Source organism: Anopheles darlingi, chromosome 2, assembly GCF_943734745.1.
Source record: "Anopheles darlingi chromosome 2, idAnoDarlMG_H_01, whole genome shotgun sequence".
NCBI classification, from domain to species: Eukaryota; Metazoa; Arthropoda; class Insecta; order Diptera; family Culicidae; genus Anopheles; species Anopheles darlingi.
In genome coordinates this window covers 74,193,557-74,213,556 of record NC_064874.1, presented here as the reverse complement: position 1 = coordinate 74,213,556, position 20,000 = coordinate 74,193,557, and the positions used below count along the sequence as shown (strand labels likewise).

General features: G+C 47.4%; 5 protein-coding genes and 1 long non-coding RNA gene across 15 annotated transcripts in view; 3 read left to right on the top strand and 3 right to left on the bottom strand.

Moving 5' to 3' along the window:
• Positions 1-3,952, bottom strand: part of LOC125950475 (sodium-coupled monocarboxylate transporter 1) — a 7,482-nt gene extending 3,530 nt beyond the window's left edge. The window contains exon 1 of one of the 3 annotated variants that reach the window (XM_049678498.1): positions 3,788-3,952. The gene's annotated coding sequence lies outside the window, so the exon portion shown is untranslated. Of the gene's footprint in view, positions 1-1,499; positions 1,609-2,804; positions 2,966-3,787 lie in introns of those variants that run through there. The other 2 variants (XM_049678497.1, XM_049678499.1) reach the window with 2 other exon arrangements.
• Positions 1,429-2,716, top strand: LOC125950477 (uncharacterized). Of its 2 annotated transcripts, none has more exons than XR_007468730.1 (3): positions 1,429-1,557; positions 1,728-1,901; positions 1,975-2,716. It is a non-coding gene; the product is annotated as an uncharacterized LOC125950477 (long non-coding RNA). The 2 variants fall into 2 exon arrangements; XR_007468729.1 differs by lacking the exon at positions 1,429-1,557 and adding an exon at positions 1,559-1,668.
• Positions 3,953-4,155: 203 nt separating the features above from the next.
• Positions 4,156-7,082, bottom strand: LOC125950476 (uncharacterized). 5 transcript variants are annotated; one of them, XM_049678505.1, is made up of 4 exons: positions 7,065-7,082; positions 5,924-6,166; positions 5,268-5,852; positions 4,156-5,203 (listed from the first exon to the last, which is right to left on the bottom strand). In XM_049678505.1, the coding sequence occupies exons 2-4, from the start codon at positions 6,159-6,161 to the stop codon at positions 4,674-4,676; spliced, it is 1,353 nt and encodes a 450-aa protein (XP_049534462.1). In that variant the 5' UTR covers positions 6,162-6,166; positions 7,065-7,082; the 3' UTR covers positions 4,156-4,673. The 5 variants fall into 5 exon arrangements, with proteins under 5 accessions (XP_049534462.1, XP_049534459.1, XP_049534457.1 ...); XM_049678502.1 differs by lacking the exon at positions 7,065-7,082 and adding an exon at positions 6,985-7,037; XM_049678500.1 differs by lacking the exon at positions 7,065-7,082 and adding an exon at positions 6,811-6,974.
• A 91-nt stretch (positions 7,083-7,173) lies between these two features.
• On the top strand, positions 7,174-7,905 carry LOC125950395 (NADH dehydrogenase [ubiquinone] iron-sulfur protein 6, mitochondrial). The gene is made up of 3 exons (XM_049678345.1): positions 7,174-7,403; positions 7,484-7,663; positions 7,740-7,905. The coding sequence occupies exons 1-3, from the start codon at positions 7,275-7,277 to the stop codon at positions 7,806-7,808; spliced, it is 378 nt and encodes a 125-aa protein (XP_049534302.1). The 5' UTR covers positions 7,174-7,274; the 3' UTR covers positions 7,809-7,905.
• A 204-nt stretch (positions 7,906-8,109) lies between these two features.
• Positions 8,110-12,025, top strand: LOC125950394 (uncharacterized). Its single transcript, XM_049678344.1, has 6 exons — positions 8,110-8,327; positions 8,405-8,828; positions 8,900-9,087; positions 9,163-9,271; positions 9,344-9,665; positions 9,727-12,025. The coding sequence occupies exons 2-6, from the start codon at positions 8,767-8,769 to the stop codon at positions 9,985-9,987; spliced, it is 942 nt and encodes a 313-aa protein (XP_049534301.1). The 5' UTR covers positions 8,110-8,327; positions 8,405-8,766; the 3' UTR covers positions 9,988-12,025.
• Positions 12,026-12,460: 435 nt separating this feature from the next.
• LOC125950393 (E3 ubiquitin-protein ligase Su(dx)) overlaps positions 12,461-20,000 on the bottom strand; it is an 8,165-nt gene continuing 625 nt past the window's right edge. For 2 of the 3 annotated variants that reach the window (XM_049678340.1, XM_049678341.1), the window contains exons 2-6: positions 17,625-17,834; positions 16,967-17,544; positions 14,530-16,493; positions 14,261-14,459; positions 12,461-14,165 (exon numbers count right to left, since the gene is read on the bottom strand). In XM_049678340.1, the coding sequence (XP_049534297.1) occupies positions 13,896-14,165; positions 14,261-14,459; positions 14,530-16,493; positions 16,967-17,544; positions 17,625-17,661 (3,048 nt within the window). In that variant the 5' untranslated portion in view covers positions 17,662-17,834 and the 3' untranslated portion in view covers positions 12,461-13,895. The remainder of the gene's footprint in view (positions 14,166-14,260; positions 14,460-14,529; positions 16,494-16,966; positions 17,545-17,624; positions 17,835-20,000) is intronic. The other variant, XM_049678342.1, reaches the window with a different exon arrangement.

Sequence of the window (20,000 nt, the reverse complement as noted above, 5' to 3'; positions counted from 1 at the left end):
GTGGAGGCGGAAATGGTACTGAAATCAGTCGCCCATTCATTAATCGGAGCAACTCGAACGCCCATAGATGACGCATCAAGGTTGATCCCTTCCCTTCGGAGAGGCAATTGTCTTCTGTCTTATCGGAACCGCGATACGATAGGCACGTCTACTCTGTCCCACCAACTAAGGCACCCAATCCTATCAGCTGCGTCGCATGCACACTCCCGGGACTTTGGACTTGGCCCACTCGTAGGGGCCACCATAAAGCAATAATAATTCTGTTTAAAAAAAATCGTGTCAGTGTCTGATAACAGGCACCAGCGGCGTCCAGCTTTCGGTGACTAGACATATTAGCATAGTAGGCATTTGTGCGCATTATACTCTCGTGTCATTTTGTCCAGGAAAGCTGCTAGCCAACAGCCTGTTTGCCAGCAACACGTTAATTTATCTTCCCCCACAGACGCGGTCTAGCCCATTAGCATACTGGCGATAAAGGGGGCTACTGGAGATGCTGTTGGCCCCAAAGGTGCTTTACCGTTTAATGATGTGACAAAAGGCAAACAATTGTAATTTCATTGCTAACAGAGTGGTTCTGACGTAGATTTTGTTCCCGAGTGCTAGATGTTGCTAAAAAAAATATTTTTAAATGTTGTTTCTTTTCTTCGATACTCGGGATCCCGTTCAATCTTCTATCTCAATCAAGAAATTCAGTTAAGAATAATCTGTACATAATAACAAATAACATGGCATGCCTTGTTTCAAGAAAATATAACCCATTTCATTTGCATATCACTTGTGTTGACAAAGGCAAGTGATTTAAAGCAACTCAAATAAATAATATATCTCCGCGCCTGACAAGTGCAAGTTGAATTAGCAATTCAATGGGAACATTATAATATACCCGAGACAAAAGTACCAGCACCGAGGCGAAAACAGCAAACAACAACATGTAACATCTTTTTGCATAAGCACCGCGGCGAACTGCGTGCACAACAATTGTTCCGTCGTTGAACTTCTCCCGGTGGAACGTGCGGCGAAACGTGCGTCAGCGCAACCCAAACAACGGCCCGAACGGACTGGTGTGACCGTCTCGATTGACTTCGATATGGTTATGCCGGCTCCGGTACAGTCGTTCCAGTATGATAGGCCCCCACCCGCCTCGACCTACTGATAGACCGGTCGTCGGTTCGAGGTGGACTTTGACCGTAGAAAACCACTTGAACGCTAAGCGAGAAGGGGACGCCTGCGGGGAAGGGTGCATAACGCCACGTTGTGCTCAACGTCGTTAGCGAAAGGCCATCCAACCTCTTCCTGATCGGTCGCCAACCGATAATCGAATCCGGTGGTTCTATTCTAAATGGCACGAATTTGTTTGTGCCCTGTTTGTTTAGTGAAATTTGAAAAGAAGTAGAAAGTTCGTTGTCAACTCCAAAATCGCATGTCCACTTTTTAACATATTAAAATGACACTAACAAGACTAATCCAGTTTTTGAATTTTCAGCGAAGCCTTGCGCTACCTTATCAGTAAGGCCGCCTCGTGAAGGTTCAACCTCTCGAAAGTGCCCATGAGCGTTGGTATGTTTATTCAGTTGTACTAAACCGTCAAAGACAGCCAGCACAGCTAATCCCCCGAAGGGGTTGTCGTACTAGCAGTGAACTGTGAAGGAGGATTTGACGCCACTCACGGTACGAAGAGTTCAAACTACTAGTAAGCACAACAACGTCCTGTGTTCGTTCGTTATCAGGTACTTAGACGCACGAACTGAACCTCGGATGCACCAGGTCCATACGCCACACTCGCCAGTTACGCGTGAGGTTACTAGAGTAGACTGAAGTGAAGGTCACATGCGATTTGCGGCCCGCAGCTCGCAGGAAGCCGCAATCGTAATCACTTGAGACATGCCGTTGTTTACTATTCGGTAAGCCCGCCGATCGTTTGCTTTCAGCGCAAAGCTACAATCTGTAACGGTCAACTTTACTCTTTATTTATAGCACCTCACGTCCGCGATTCTGTTTACTACACAGGATCCTTGCTCGCCGGTGGATACTTCTTCAATGCACCCAAATGCGACATCACAGTTAGGGTATTCTATTACACTGTATGAGAGGCGGTCAAAAGATAGATCTGATAGTGATAGCGATCCACCTAGAGCCGGTTATAAAAATCGCACAACTCCCACTCGACGCAAAACCAAACCAATATCTTGGGATCACTCTATGACGCACGCGTAAATCAATCGGTGCACCGACTCACGCGATTCCCGCGATTCCCGTGATTCAAATGGCATGCACGATAACACTGGATCCCGCCAATGGCGTCTGGGGTTAGATGGATTTAGATAGCCGGTACAGATAGATATCATCACGTAACACTCCCACGATAGTCGGTGCCCTTGATATCTGTCGACTTGTCTGATTCAGCGGGAGCGGCATATAAATCGTAATAATCGTGTCTGCGAGTAAGTCCATGCGGAAGGTACTACAAACGAAAGGACCAACAAGTCTTTCTGGCATGATACACAAATCAGACGTGTTGCTAATTTAATTAAGAGAAGCAATCCATGAAAAATAAATTTTTCCAACGTTCTCTTGTTGCTTATAACAACGAGCGTTAAAGAGCACTAGTTGATCTTTCAACGATCAGGATCGCAGCTTCTAGGATACCGGCTTCCTGCAGTTCAAGTTTCCGATTCTCAAGGAGGAATTCACAGTGCAGTTTGCTTTTTTATCTTTGGTTCTACACTTCCGCATTCGAAACGACACCAAGAAACGCTGATGCAATGCACAGTAGGGCGCGAAACCACTCTCTACTTCAACGTTACCTTGAACTATCGCAGTAACCACCGCAATATCAAGAGCAATGTAAACGCGTGAACCACTTTTGTCTGCAGAACTACTAGATACGTTCCCCTATTGCTCAGTAGCACACAGTTCTCGACAACAACGAACCACCGTCACCGATCGCGGTTTCGTGAATGGCTTCGCGGGTGTGATCGAGTGCGCGTGTGGACCACGCGCTTGGCCGGGTCGCGTTCATTAGCAGCCGGTTGCACAAACAGCTGGCGCTGGTCGCCGCTTATTGTGACTTCCACTATGGGAGTGTTTGGACTGGACTGGAAAGCAATAACAGGTTCCAGGCGAAGGAGTACTGCGTCGGAATCTCATTTTCTATGGAGTTCTTATTAAACATACGCTACAAGAAAACGCTTATCTTGGCATTTTCAATCTCTAAACCTTCCTGTATCCGATGGTCACGCTACGGAGATGATCTCCCCGGTGCTATTTGTCCATACGCACATTTCCTACCATTGTTCAGCGTGGCCCTTGTCCACTCAACAATCGATAAGCACTGACGTAATTATCAGTGTCACGGTACCCGTCGCGTGGGACATCGGCAAAGGGGGGTGCATGCTGGCGAATTACGCGCTCCGCGGTGCTTCAATCGTTATCACAAGAAAATCGTCAACACAAAATATAGGTTGGGAACGTTGGAGCTAAGTGGTCGTCACGGACAGGCATTCCGGTGGGCATTTACTCTCAGGTGTCGCAGACACACGATGATTGTGATAAATGCCGATGTTGGAACGGCAACAGTTGTCGACTCACCCGCCCTCTCGTAGAGCATCACCCTTTGCCAACTTCGCATTATGCAACCATCGAACGTCGTCAGCCGAATTCGATTAACTCGAGGGACGGAAGAAATTTTCCGTTGAAGAAGGCTGTTGTACTACGAAAGGGGTTCACGTAGAGCCATGCGCCTTCCGCCGAGCCCTCCAGTGTAAACAAATGCAACAAATGCACTTACCCCGTGTACACAACACTCGTCACGAAGAGGCTTTTTTCATTGATGCTAGGTGCTGCGAACGGAAGTTGCCGATTCCGATGCGGGCTCTACCTTCTGCTTTCCACTCCTGCCTGGGCCCTTAATTTAGCTTCTTTTGATTCGTTAACAAAACATATTAATTAACTGGGCGCCACGAAACGTTCCGCGGAATCGATGCGATTTGTTTGTTTTGATTCCGGGCCACACGAGCGAGGTGTCATTTCGCCCGATGAAGCGTGCATTGTGGAAATTGCTTTTCTCGGAAAAATGTGATTTTCCAATTTGTGGTACTTATTTGATTAATTTCTGGAAAAGCAAACTGGTAGCGGCGAATAAAAGACAACAGACCATTATGCGAGCTTCAATTTAATTTAGTATTTTTATAAAAAAACAAATCATCGGTTAAAATATTGATAACTGCAATTGTTTATAACGCATACTCAATGAGCAATAATAAATAGAACTGCAAATTAAATGCCTTCTCTTTGCATATGCAGGTTAATGGAGAGTAGTGATGTGAGTAATGATACTTATAATTTTCACTCCGCACTGCATTCTACGCTGCCACATTTTGCCTGCCTTCAATTCGCTTCGAATCGTTGCAGCATATCGTTGAAGAGGTAAAACTGAATAAAAACCTAACAAAAACCTGACACAACCGGGTTTCTTTCTTCTCTACGATACTTGCGAAGGGTGCAAGTAAGGTGAACGTCTCTCCATAAAACAGTCGGGCGCTAGAAGCAAATTTCTCGTATCGCGATCATCAATCAGCGCTTCCTCTTTCGTCGCCGTAGATATGAGATTAAAATCAAGAATCATCCATTCGGCGAACTGAAATCTTACGAACGGCATGGTGCCCGACGGACGACTACTGTTCGGCTTGCTGCAGACGTAGCTCCTTCACCTTCGAGGTTATGAGCTTCTCGTTTTCGCGCAACAGCTGCTCATCGATCGCGGCATTCTTTTCGATGATTTTCGAAATCGTCTTGAGCGTAGCCTTGGCCGAATCAGTCGCCACCGGGGGCTGCTGAGCGGCTGCTTTGAGGTGATTATCGTTCTTATCACTGCCGCTCGTCTGGCGGTTACGATTGAGTCGATCCTGAAGGTTACCAGCACCTCCATTTGTGTTGTTTCCATTGTTATTGTGCGTGGCGGAAGCGGAATGGCCCTTATGTCCACCCGGGTTTCTCTTACTTGACTCAGAGCCACGATCGGATTTACGCGCCGGCGCGTTGCGATTGAACTGATCCCCTGATGATTCGGTCTGTCTACGCGTCAGCGGCAGTTGCTTCCCATGAGTGGGCTGCCCATCGCCTTGACCAGCGTGGAACTGAAACTGTGGCTTCCCCGGATGGCGTGGTCCTACTCGTCCCGAACCGATAATCGGCGGAGAAGTCACTAAAAGGGACGGATTCCATTAGATTAGTTTCTTTAAGGATCTCTGTTTCGTCACAGGACCTACCCTTCACGCTTTTAAAATCTCCGTCCCGCGAAACCGAAACCCTTAGATTGGGTTCCAGCTTCACGGAGGCAGTCAGATTTGCAGCATCTTCCTTCGGTGCTCTTGGAGGTGCTTCCGAACCACCCGATTCCCGTCTCCACAGACCACCATCCTGTGATCCTTGCGATTTCCGATGCTGCTCACCAGAGGCCGATCGCCACCCATCGTGTTCGTTCGTTGAGTAGGATCGTTGAACGGTGCTGCCAGTTTGGCCATGGTGCGATTTACCAGAAGCACCTCCACGTCCTCTACCACCACCTCCACCACCTCCCTGTGGATGCCGGTGACCACTGCGGTTGTGAGGATTGCGGCGATCGAAATTATCACCACGGGAAGGCGGGCTTCGAGTTCCATTCGTAGAAGGTGCATGCGACCCGTTTCCTGCAGCTGCTGCAGCGGCATTCGCTGCCGCTGCCTTTTCGCCGTCTCGTTCAACATCGGCCAAAAAGCTGTACGCTGGATCGGGCGGTGGTCCTTCACCCTCGGCAAACACCTTATACTCTTTTGCGATCTTTTGAATGAAAGCATCCTTTTCTTTCTTTTTCTCTGTAACAGAACAAACAAACTGTTTATAAAAAGGAAAAGTGGGGGACGTCGTCGTGATGGTTAATGCTGACCTTCTAGCTGTGCCAATGCTTCCGGATCCAGATCATAGTTGAACTCGATCTTGTCGTATTTATGCTCCCGTGGCCAATCGTCATGCTTCGACGCCCGGATTTCGACCATGGCATTCTCCTTCATCGCTCGTAAGCGATCCTCCTCAGCTTCGCGATGCTTCTTCTCCAGTTCCTCATTCCGCTTCTTGATGCGCGCAATACGAGCCTCTAGATCTTCTTGGTTTTGCACTGTTGCCATGCTTACTGTGGGGACAGAAATGGAAGAAAAGTTACTAAAGATCCATTTCCACTGGCAACTTCAACCTTGAACACAAACGGCAAAAAGAACTGATGACCGAACTGGTTGCTTTCGAAGGAAGGAAACCAACAAGCAAGCTGCGCGGCCTACTTCAATCAAACGCAATTTTAAGCTACGTCCATCGGACGCTTTCTAGTGGACACACGCATTTTGTTCGTTGCTCCAAATCACCGCCCCACGGCCGCTGCACACTGAGCATAACAAATCGCGTCCCATATTTGGCACCCCACAATAGATTCTCGACAGGGGCGACACGAGGAAACGGTAAATGAAATGCCGTTGTCCCAGAGTGAATGGAATGTCCATTAGTAAAGCCATATACTGCAGAATATTGGAGGAAGAGAATCGACAAAAGATGACGACTTCATTTCCACGAAAAAAAAAATTGTAAATTGTTGAGGTGTTTCCACAGGTGCGGAGAATATGCGTAGCAGACAAAACGAAAGAGCCAAGGAAGTCTGCGGGGAAAGTGCAACCTGCACTTTGATGAATCAGGATGCACTTTTCCCGCTGTTGTCTTGCACGCTCGTCATGCGTTTACCACGATGAACGAAGGTGTCCACTTTCGACGGCCACTTAGTGCACGCACTTCACCCGCCAACGATGCAGCCATCAATTAGCTCCTCCACCGTGAATACTCCGTAATTTGGAAATCGATGCACCCGCTTTTCCTGTTCACCTGCCACGCACTCAATTGCAACGCGATTTTCCGCCACAAACTTGTAGAATTATATGGGACAGTGGGGACGGAGAAAGTCGGTACCTTTCGAGGCTCGTCGCAAGACCGCAAGCGAGGCTGCCGTGTTAAAGTTAAAGAAAAATTTGAAGAATCCATTAACTCACCTGTTTCCGCAAAGGCAGTGTTTTGATTCTGAGCGAGCGTTTAGCGGCCTAGGTTGGCGACTCGAATCTCACGCGGAATTTCTTCGCTTTTTTCTCTGTTTGTGTCAGCTGTGACGCGCGGTGACAGCTCGCCGTTCGCAAAAAAAAAATTGGTTTTCCAGGTCCACAAAACGAAAACAAACCCGTGCCCGGAACAAAATCCCGTCGGATATGGCCTCACGGATGCTCTGGTCGCCGGTCCGCCGGCTAACGAATGCGGTCAGTAGCCGATCCATCAGCACCCAAGTGCTGGCCAGTCGCTGCGCTGTGATTAAGGATGAAATTACGCACACGGGACAGGTGAGAACTCCGATCCCGATTACGCAAGTGGCCGTTGTGCGGTTTTCCGTGTTCCCTAACAACGTCTGTTTATTTTCCAGTTCTACGATGCTGGGGACTACCGGAATGCCCGCTTCGTGAACGCAACCAAGGTGGTAAACCCCAACTGGGCCGTTAAACTGATTGACGAAACCCCAATCATCAAATCGTCGGAACGCGTTGTCTGCTGCGATGGCGGTACCGATCCTGCCCTCGGTCATCCGAAGGTGTACATCAATTTGGTGAGTCGCCGTGAAGTTGAGGCTCAAATCATTCCCAATGCAAAATCATTACAAACTCTTCGTGATGCCTTCGTAGGATAAACCGGGAGCACACGCATGCGGTTACTGTGGCCAGCGATTTGAGAAGGAAGACCATCACCACTGAAAAACTCTCCCGCTTTAATTCATAATGCCACGAGGAAGCCGCGGCTCGTTGTTGTCACCCGTTAGTCAAATAAACGAGGAATCCTAAAATCAAACCTCCGAGCGATGCGTTTTACGTGTTTTCTTTAATTGCGGAGGAAGGAGCGTTTGATGTTGTGAAAATTTAATAGCAAACAAAACACGTAGCGTGTTACCCTAATTATTAATTCATTATTTGTCTTTGGGACTTAATAAATATGATTTTTAATTATTTTCAATCCTTTCCTGCTTCCTCGCTCTTTCACGCTGCCCTCTCGCTTGCACTCTTATCGCACGCCTGCGCCCTTGTTTGACAGCGGAAAACCCAATTTTCTAGAACCTTTCGTCACGGCAAACTATTTGTCCGCGGTCTTCGGCGTTAAAACCTTTCTTTCTCGGCTTAAACTCTGTGCAAATCGTTAGATCAATACCGGATTACCTTTCTAGAAGGCGTGATTTGATAATTATTTCTTTCCGTTCCGTGTTTTCAGTCCGATAATCGGTTGGTGTAGTTCAGCTGTAGTTTTTTATCGATCCTGTTCTGAATTCTTCAAAACTTGTTGTAATCCTTGTTGCTAGTGCGATATCTAGTCTAAACACGCTGCAAAGCAACGAAACGAAGGCGCGAGAAGAAAATCGATCCTGAAATCAAAACATCGCAAAAGCGAAAGGTGTCCTACGTGACTTTGTTCAGCACCCTTGAGGAAGAGGAAAAAAGCAAAAAAGAAGGCTCAAACGAACCGAACAGCCACCGACCGTCTAAACATCGATAATCGCTACTCCACGATTAGGTCCTATTATCACTTACGGACGGATTAACCCCTATCTCGTCTGCGAGCTTACAGGCTCTCGATCGCAGCAATCGAAACCATCCTTTCCTTCATCCGCTCCGGTGGGCCTCTCGTGCGCCCCGTCAATTCGTCAAAATTTGCGTGGTAAAGATGGACCTTTTAAAGAAATTCATGGGTTTGGATGGCAGAAAGGACGACGACGACGATAATCGGTGAGTAGTGATTATGCGCCGTGATATCCGTCTTTAGTGCGTATGCTAATCCGTCCTTTTTTATGCTATAGCAAGAAGAAAGGCACATTGCGCGATGAGTTCCGCAAGCCGATCTGGCTCGAGGAAGATGATAGCGATGACGAGCTGTTCGACAACCGGAAGCTGTTTGGTGTACAGGTGTTCACCAATCCGCTCGAGATGCAGAAGTACTTCGAGCATCAGATGCAGGAGATGATGAAATCGCTGGAGGAGTACGATGGTAAGAGTTTGGAGTGGAGTTTTGAACTTCAATCTTAAACTATTGATGCCATGCGCTATTCCGTGTCGTCCACAGATACTGGCAGACTATTTGATTACGATCTGAAGCAGGAGTTCCTGAAGCCCGGCTACGAACCACCCTTGGAACGTGATGAAATAAAACGAGATACGGATCTTGATGGAGAGTAAGTAAAAGGAGGTGCAGGGCATGTTCGGTCAGCTCGTGCTTTCATGCTAATCTCATTGTTACTTCTTAGGATCTATCCTGATCAGCTGCACACGCTACTGCAACGTATTTCCCCGGAGCTGAAAGAGCTGTTGCCACGGCAACCGAAAAGCGAGAACAACTCTACCGCCATTCAACGCCGTAAATCGATTAGCGATGAGGATAAAGTAATGGACTGGATTCATGGCATTAAGGAGCAACAACAGCAATCTGCATCATCTCCGCCAGCTTTCCGACGCAATAATTCAGCGAAACAGCGCTTCCATGAAGGTGGAATTTTCGAGGGTGCTTTCCAGGGGCCACGCATGTTCTCGCAAAGCGTCGTCTCGCAGACGATTCGTCGCCCTGATGGGGTAAGTTGTCAAACGTGTCTCCACTATCAAGTGATCTTTCTAACGCTACTTGTACTATTAGTCCTATGAAACTCGTCGTACTGTACGCGATTCCGAGGGTAACACAAAAACGACGATTACTCTCGCAACGAAGGACGGGGTCCAGGAAACCATCACTACCGGGCACGACGGGGTGGATGATCGTGGGCCGAAAGGGAAGATACCACCGTACGGTGGAGATGATCGTATGGCTACAGAACCGGCTCCCGGCGCATTGTTGGCACTCGATGGCAAGTTCATGCTCAACAACGGTGGCTACGTACTGCCGAAGAACCTCTGGTGACTTCACGCGCAAACCGAACCCAACGCAGATGATACGCTGGTGGATGGAGAACGGCCGCGGCCGTGGCGTATTAGTGGATGCGATGAAGTAGCGGGAGCTAATGTCAACGATAGCGGGCCCTGCACGGATCAATATCGATTCAATAATATCTGCAACAGCAGTAATCGTAGCAGTAGTCAATGTATTAGCTCTAGTAACCATGGTAGAGGTAGTGACAGCGGTCATCCCTGTTGCAACGATCTCTATTTCCATTCTCTTCCTCCCGTTTCCTCGTTCGAGGCAACTTACGCCTCGACGAAACTCGCTTCTAGTGAGTCCTCGTTGCACTGTACTGCAGCAGGTTCTTCCTCTCTATCGGTGCTTCACGCTAACCCATCACAGCACCCATTGCTACTAGCATTACTTAGTAGCCTTCCCGTTCGGCTTGCTGTGATTTTGCTGATGTTGTGTTGCGTCGTACTTCTGCTCCTATACCATCGCTTCGCCAGTACTACTGAGCGATCTGTTATCCGTTCCAAGTACTGTCCCATTATGCTTAAGTTAGGTCGTCTCTCCATCAACTACCGGTTGATGGTGGTGCTGATGGTAAAATCCGGCAATGAGTTATGAAGCTTGCTGGCAGCGTTCCCACCCAGGGAGCCACCATTGCGGTCGTTCCGACACCTCGACATCCACAACCACATCGCGGTAGAAGGAAGAGTGACCCTCAGTTTTGTGATATTATTTTACGTCCGACGACAGTGCATCGACCGACGACGATGCGGTGCACTATTACGGCGGTAACGCACGGCGGACTCCTCTATTGATTGTGATTACGATTTGGTCATAACGAACCTTAACCTAACACTTAGTAACAATGAATACAATAAGTTTGCTTTTAGGAGTGGATAAATGGCACAGGGACATTCGAATCTAATGCCCTTATTGTATGGTATGCAGTATGAGAGAATGCTGGAAGACTCCGGGATACGGGAAAAGAGATGAATGAAACCGGCATGAGGCTATCCGACGGTTTGATTGAGGATCCAAAAGGCGTGTGCATATAGTTTAGCTAGAATTAGTAAATGATTTATTTTTGTGTTTTTTTTTTCTAAATGAAACAGTACTTTTAAACCTATTGAATGCGAGAAGAAGAACAGCAGATAGTGCGGGGACAAGGAGTGCGAACCGACAGATGAAGACCTGACGGGGAAACGTTTTTCAAATTCATGAGACTGAGGAAAAGGAGGAATAGAGTGGAAAGAGGGTCGTTAGAGAGATCGTCTTCTTGTCCGAGGAGTGGCCGTTTGACTAGGCAGCAGACATTTGTCTCAGTATAAGTGTGCGATTTTGTATTTTAAACATAAAATTATTATATCCAAAATCCCTCCCGCTCGCATTTGCCAGGAAAGGAATGCAGTTCAGTTCCGTGAGGGCAGAGGGCCTGTTCTGCTTTGACTTATTTAGTTTCCCTGATCACTCATTTCCTCCCATATGTGCAGAAGAAAAGAGGGCCGTGTTCTTGCGCCACGGTTTAAAATATCCATTTTGAAGTATCTACCAATCAGAAGCCATATTTTACTAGAATTGTCCACTCTAGCGAAGTGAGGAAAAGGCACCCATAAACACAGCAATACATACTAGACTTTGCAATACTTCCCATTACTACCGGTTTTCCGGCAACCTTCTGCTGCACAGCCAAACATAGCATTTTCACGCCACCTGAAACACATTTCCCTAAACAATTACCAAAGCATAGATGAAACAGCGAACCCGCAAGATTTGTTTTTGGCGCGCGAGTAGTACCCCTAGAACTCTCTCACCCTGTCTTCAACCTTTCTATAATCTAGTATCAGCAACATAAAACAGAGAAAAGAAAAACGCATCAAGCAGAACATCCTACATATATGTGTGAACCGTAATTCTTTGATGAGTAGCGTTCCAATAAACAACAAAATTACAAAAATAAATGTGTGCCAATTTTCAACCTTTTTTACCGAATACATGCAGAAAATTGTTCATAATTTAGCTTGTAATGTCTTTATTTTTTTCTCCACTTCGCTTGTATTAAAACCAAACCAAATAATTTACAATCGGTGCAATTAAAGCAATATACGATAGCGCATTAAAATATCAATGGAGACCATATTCAAAACAAAGCTCACGCTCGTTGCGTGTGAATTCCCTGTGTGATAACGCGTTGGAAGTTCTTTTAATAAAAAGACATGTAATTAAAACAATTCTAACATTCCACACAACAGCACTTTCCGTTTGCATCATAACGTAAGAAAACGTCTTAAATAATAACAAAAGCACCATTTATATGCTGCCAGCACCATTCTGGATTATCGCCGTCTTGCGATACTTGCATCTCGTGCAACGTATGATATAAACGAATACACGTTTTGGTTGGCTCATAGTAGTTCTTCTTTCGCGATTTGTTCTAATAATTTGCAACGGAATCGCGGCGCACGCATCGCGCTAACTTTCTTATTTGGGAATTTTATTATATTAAATTAATTTACACTTTTTGCTAATAGTTTATCTCTTTGCATGTGTGTTTGTCTGTATTTTGCTGCGTTCGTATATTGATTGTTGCTAATCCCATATACTGCTCCTACTATACCTTTTATGCTACGAGAGTGTTTCTGGGTTTGTGTTTTCTACTCTGTATTACTATTTGACTCTACATTTCATTCATTCATTCATTCAGTCAACCATTGGTGATAGACTTTCGGTTGTTTGAAAGTTTGAAGTTTGTTCTATAACAATGATGCTTATCGCCAGTTTAATAAAACTGTTTCTCGGTCAAACCGCATTACTACTTTCCTATGCCTTATTCGGAATCCATCAATAAAAACCTAATCCGACTCAGTGAGCTTTTTCGAAACATTTTTGCTTTGCTTTAAAGTACGAACGACACACCAACGACGCACTACTATGATGAATGGACCCATAAATCGCTCATTTCGTAGAAATTGGTCGTACAAAACCTTTGTATGCACTTTACTTTACCCACAAAAATGCCCCGGTGTGTAGTAGGGTTTTTAATATAATAAGACAAATTAAATCAACAAAGATTGGAAATCATCTGAGAAGCAAACTGTCGTGTAAACTGCAGATGACAACGGTTCATCATCTGCTAGCTACGTATACGTTTTATGGATGGACAGAAATATATGCGACACATGGGGATTACTGTCTTTCCAGCAAATGATATTCTAATCGAAACAAAATTAAAAGAAAGAAGTATGGAAAAACAAAATTGCCGAACTAAAGGACCCTTCTAGCTAGTATCAATATACCAAACCCTTCTCTATGTTCCGTTTTATCCCCTGCCTTTACAATATTTTCCCTCATTATTTACAATTAAGAGTTGCCTCTTTTATCAAACTGTTATCACACATTGTTACCACGAACATGAACGGAGTGGAAGAGGTTTTCACCAGTCGTTTAGAACATTCAATCGTAGACATTCTGCCAACTCACCTCAACTCGCTCCAGAATCGTAAAAAAGCTTCCACAAAACGATCGTTAAGCATAAGAAACTGAATATTAGTATGCCTTAAAAGGTATACAACTGAAGTAGTTTCTACCAAAGGAATATTGGAGTTAAGGGGAGAGTGCATAAAATATAGCAAAAAGATTAACAAGAGGCAACTCCTTATCTATCCGGGCCTTTTTTTTACATTCAAAGGGTTTTTCATAAGAGAATCTTTAACATACAGACATACACACACGCTCCCTACCCACATTAATCTATACCAATGTTCCGCCGATACGACAATCGCACAAACTCGTCCCTTGAACCATTAGATATATGCAATCGCATTTTCAAACATCCGACCACACACTAAATCGTTCACTAACGACAAACCACATTTGATCACATTTGAATTTCCATTTCATCTCCATCCGCCCGCGGTCCCTTACTCCTGGCCGAAGCCTTCCGTTTCCTCGATCGCATAGTTCAGCTTCTCGACCAGCTGATCGTAGCTCTTGTACGGTGGTAGATCAAGCCGATTGAAGCAAGTGTGTGACCGTGGCAACCACGTGTCCTTGCCCACCTTCTCGATACAGAAACGCTGCGGACCGTTGGATCCCATCAGCTCAGCGAACCCACCTACCGGCACCCTGCACGTACCGGTAACGAATTGGAGTAACCGTGCACGCTTCTCATTATCCGTTTCGCGCACAAACTGTATAGAGAAGAAGGACAGCGAAGAAGAAAAATTGATTAATATCGTGCACTGAAGCTGCAGCTGCTTCATCCATTGGGTACGATTTGTTTTACCTGCCAGAACCACGCGACCTGTTTGCTGTTACGATTGTAATGCCGATAGATCGAGTTGCGCTGCCAATCGTCCACATCGATCTCTTGCATTCCGCACAGCATCAACTCGAGCTCACGTTCGTCAAAATACTTTAACCATTCCAGTGGGACCACCTCGTTGAAGCCATCCAGGAAGGTTTTCGTCTGCTCCTCGATGCCTCTGAAAATGGTAAATTATATTAAATGGCGCCGGCGTTTCAAAAAAGCTTTTTTACCACAAAAAACTGTACCTCGTCATACGCCACTCGGTCATAAGTGAGATGTATTCTTCCTTGTTCTCCTCCGTTACACGTTCCTTATCACCATCCTCCTTCAGCTCGTGATGTATGATCTGGCCCAGCACCTCAAAATCGACGCTAAACCACAGCTCCAACCCGCACTCATCGATGCTGTTGTCGCGCACCCAGATCAGTGAATTGTAAAACTCCGGATCGATCGATTCGATGTCTTTGGTCGTAAGCTTCTTGTTTAGCATGCGCTTGTAGAACGGCATCGTAAAGCCGGAATAGATAAACCGCCCATGGTATAGGGCCATCGCGATGAAACGACCAATGAACTTGAAGTACTGCAGGTGATCGGGATTAACGTAACTGGCCGGGTTGATCTGCAGGCTGTAGTTGTTCTTGTTCGCGTACTCAAACAGACAGTACATCGGATTGAGCACCTCATGCGACAGCAAGAAGAACCACTCACGCGATACGCCACCATAGTCTAGACCTTCCTCTCCGCGGAAGATGATGTACAGTCGGCGCCGCAACTCGTACGCCGGCAGTCGCATGATCTGATGATAGGAATCCTCGAACAATGTTTGACGTGTGAGCGTGATTTTAATGTGCGAAGCGAGCGCATTACTCTGGCACAGGTACCGGAATTGGCTCAGCTTCCAGCGGAACGATCGTTCGTAGGCCTTCGGTACACCGTACACGCCCTTCACACCCTTTGGCGCACCTGGCCGTGGATCTTCGAACGTCGTTTTGCGATTGTTGTGATCGACGAAGAACCGCTCACCGGTAGCAGTGTAGCGGATCTCCCAGCCGGGTGGTAGCGGACCCTCGGCCAACATGCTCACTTCCTGACCCTGCGTTCGCGGGTCCTCCCACTGGGTGGTACGATTTTTGTGATTCACAAAGTAAACCCGATTGTCGGGCTGGACGCGCTTCTCCCAGCCCTCGGGTAGCGGTCCGAGTCCGTCATCCTCTTCGTGCGGTACCGACACGGTGTTGGATTGCTGGGCGTGCTGGGGATAAAGGAACCGTTGATTACCCTGCGAGATGATGTGTTGCCGCTGGCCCTGCCAGTGCTGGAAGTGCATCAACCGTTCACTGTTTGGCCGCTGCCAGGTTGTGGTGCGTGTGTTGTGATCGACGTAGTAAACGCGACCTCGAGGATCACGCCGTTGCTCCCAACCGGCCGGCAGTGGCTGCGGTTTCTCCCAGTAGGTCGAACGCGTATTATGATCGACGTAGTACCGTCGCCCAAACTTATCAACGCGCATCTCCCATCCCACCGGCAGTGGTTCATCATCGATGGGATTCTGTTGTTGCTGCTGCTGCTGTTGATGATGTTGCAGTAGTATCTGCTGATCGGTTAAGCTTCCACCCATCATGGGTGGTAATGCATTGCTACTGCCGGGGCTTCCACCACCACCCGGGATCCCGTTGATCATGCCTTCCTGCGAGGAATTGGAGTACACTGGCCCGAGACGAGCATGTGATGCCTGTGCTGCTGGTACGGGGGAAACAGCTTGCTGGTCCCAGTTTACGCCACTACGACGTATGGCACCCGTAGATGAGGAACCAGCAGAAACGCCACCATTCGGAGACGATCCCATCGTCATCGTGACGCCGTTGCCCATGCCCGATCCGTACCCGGCCGTTGGTTGTATACTAAGCTCACTGAACGCGGCGCTCGCACCAGCACAATCGTTGTTCGTCAACGAACTGGCGCTATTGCTTTGGCTGCCACCACCACCTACCGGTGAGTGTTGCTGATGGGAAGAGACCGATGGTGCCACTAATGCATGATTGATGCTACCTCCAACTGCACCGCTCGATCCTGGTCCCGGTGGTGATTGCAGCTGATGAGCCGCACCGCCACGTAAACGCATCCTCGCCCGTATGCCTCCGTTCAGTATGCTGCTACGAAACGTGTGGCAGTGTGCACCGTTCTGCATCATATCCATGCCGCTCGATAACTGTTCGCGTCCGGATGACATTACAAAAAGAAAGACAGGAACGCCACCAACCATCATTACCGCATTACGAGCCCGGGGAATATGGAAGTAAAGAAAAGACAACATAAAGAACGATAAGTAAGTGGGATCAATTTTGATTGAATCGATAACGATCTTATCGTAACGATTTGACTCTCTTTTTACGGTTTCGATCGTTTGTCGTTTACTGAAATCATATTACGATGTACAACCGTCGTCACGGGCGTTGTGTGACCGCCAGAATGTACTTTAATTGATCGCCCATGTTTTCAGTCCTCTTGGATGAAGGTGTATGCCTATTAAATGTGCCATGCATGCATAAACGAATATATCGACAAACAATCGAAGGAGTCACGCGTTCACCTTCACGACACGACAATGAAATCCGACGAAAATTGTCGCTCCCTGTGGACATCGTGCCGTATTCCACAAAAGCCACCGTGAAGGGCACTTACCCCATTGCCATTGACCATGACAGCAGCCGCAGCACCGCCACTACAACTGCTGTCAGCGCTCCCACCACCACCGATCGATGGTAGCAGTCCGGACGATGCGCTGTTGGTGCCACTATTGCTTCTACCCGCCACTGACCGCATATCGATCTTAAGCCCATCGAGCACAACGACTAACTCGCCGGCTTTCACCGGTTGCCGGAGTTCGCCGTGAGTGATGCTGTTGTTGCTGCTGCTACCACCGGTAGCGGTATTACTGGACTTTGAGGAACCTCCACCATCGATCAGCAGATCCATGTTCAGTTCCAGCAGCTCTAGCACACCATTATAGTGTCGCAGGATGCTGGCCAGCTCGACGGTCTGTTGACCGAGTAGTGAATCCTTCCGGAAGCTCGAATGGTCGAGCACACGGAAGTGTAGCACCGCGTTCGCCGACACCAGACTTGTGAACCGTTCGTTCCATTTGGGGGTGTTGGTGTTTTTGATGATATCTGTCTTGCGCGGGCTCTTGCCATCGATCGAGAACTCAACGTAGGGATTGGGCTTCAGGAAGCCATTGCTGCGGAAGGTGGCATGCTCGACTGGAATTAGAAGGTGATGAAAAACGACATTACATGGTTACATGTTGCACCACACTCTACGGCTCCATTGGTGTACACACTTATCAAAATCAGATGATGAAGGCCGCCGTCTTCCATCTGGAAGCAGTCGGAGTAGCTCTCCAGGCTGGCTACGTTCGGAATTTGCCAGAAAATCGAAAGTCTACTTCTACCAACAACCTGGCATCCAATCGTAGTAGTTCACTGTCCGCTGATTCGTTTGGTACCTCTATCACGGCCACCTATACACGAAAGGAAAGTGACACGTTGTCCTGGGAAAGTGGGAAAAGGAAAACAGAGAAATTTAACAAAATGACCGAAACCATATTTTCCCACAAAATGGGACCGGCCGGGTGAATGGTCGAGGGGCTTTTGCGTGCACACGCGATGGTCCTAGCGACGATCCTTCGACCCCACACGCATAGGGTACCGCAACATCCTTGCTTCCCGGTGTTTCGTTCTACTTCGACGTGGTAGCTCTAAATCCTTTGATATTGTTTCTCTTTCTCTCTCTCTCTCCCTCTCGACAACACTTTCAAAGCGAAACCATTTTCGCTTTCGATGACCCATGCACTAGCGGAAGAGCGAGTCTAGTGGAAATTGTGGTCGCTTTTTAACGATTCACAACCTATTTTTACCACGGCAATCACGTTCCGTAGGTAGGCCCTTCCTCTTTCCCTCCCCTTTGGCGCCAGCCCAAACAAAATGCCAGGTGGGCAGACTTATTTTGAAGTAAAAACAAATCCACTTTTTGCGGTGCTCTCCTCCTGGGGGAGGTGGAGACACACCTTGACCTTCCCTCGGTACCTTTGCATAACACCGAGCACGCCCACTTAGAAACAGAAATTTAAACTATCATCATACGTACATAGCAGTTGAAGCAGCCTGCTAGCTAAACTACTAAATAGCGGCAGGCAATGACGATGAGTTGCAGATTAATAACTTTAATCGCAATTTTATATAACACGATGTGACGATGCGAGCTTCACGCGTTTACAATGTTCATTCAGATTTTTTCCCCCAAATACTAAGCGACAAACAAGCGTTGTTTGATCGGTTTTGTTATACGTGGTGACTAACGGTCACCATTACGAGGTGCTGAAATTTGCGATAACCGCGTCGCACGTCCGATTCTGCCGTTCTGCTATAGCCGTCGCTAACGGTGTCGTTATCTAGACCGACACTCTTCGTCCCATTATCAGTAGACAAACGGGGTTATTTCACAAACCTTCTGCCTCGTTTGACTTCATCCCGATTGATAACGCAAGCTTAAGGGGTTCCGTATGTGTCCAGCATCGTTTCGGTTGTATATTTAAATGTCGGTTCATCTTCCGGCTACAGTCGAAACCATGGCTTTACCGAACATTGCAAGGAGTTTGAAAGACAATTAGACCCAAGCTGTAGAAAAGTATAATGGCTCATCTTTTTTCAGAAACAACGGCTCTGTCGAATAAACAAACGTCCAACAAACGGGCTCCATTGTATCAATTTGACGAATAATTCGCCGCTTTCACCACGGCAATGCCAAAACATTCGACAAACAAGTCTCTCCGCTTGCGATACAACTCTTTTCCTACGCATGTTTGTCTTCCAGAGCAGGCGGGCAAGCAAGTGGCCGTGCTGGCAGCTGTTGTGCTGTCTGAAACTTTCCAACAAATTGGCGGCCGGACACTTCCATTGTAATCAACGAGGTTTGCGTGGGCGCCAGGCATCAACAATAATTGTTTGGACGCATTTCCATTTCATTTATTCGCTTCCAATCTACAGCAGGTCAGCGGCTTCTGCAACAATGTCCATGAGTATCCACTTTCGCCCACTTTGTTCGGGCCAGATTGCGCTACGTATTTTCTTCCTTAAACGCGCTCAGCTTATAGCACAATTGTGGACGAAGAAGGCGCTGCCCAGTGCCAGCTGATATCGCTTCACCAACCCCCCGGGGGGAGGGTGATTTGCACAGCAACGAAGTTGCTCCCCAGAGCAACAGCATTCTTGATGTTCCGTTGCTTTGAAGCACAGGGTTGGGAAGCTAAAGCGCGAAGCAGGCGGTGCACGACGGTGGGCCGTGATTGCTCGGGACGTGTAATTTTCTACGATAAATCATCTCATCAAACCGGGACGAAACTAGCGGACTCCGAGGACTGGTTTATCGGTCGCCACCAGACTCGTTTCGCTTATGTAAGCGAACGAGCGAAGGTTCGTGGTGGTTTTGCTGTCTGGCTGGGGCTTCAGGAGCAGCTAGGCGTTTGGATAGATGCACAAACTTTCTCCGTACAAGCATGTTGCTATGATCGGGACACTCGCAGCTACCACTCGCTAGGCAACATTGGCCAGCGTGCTTGAGCAGTGTAATCATATGTTCCCCGCGATATGATTTCACTGCAAAATTACCGCAACAATTACGGAAGGGTGGTGCGTTATCTTTACACGATCGAACGAAA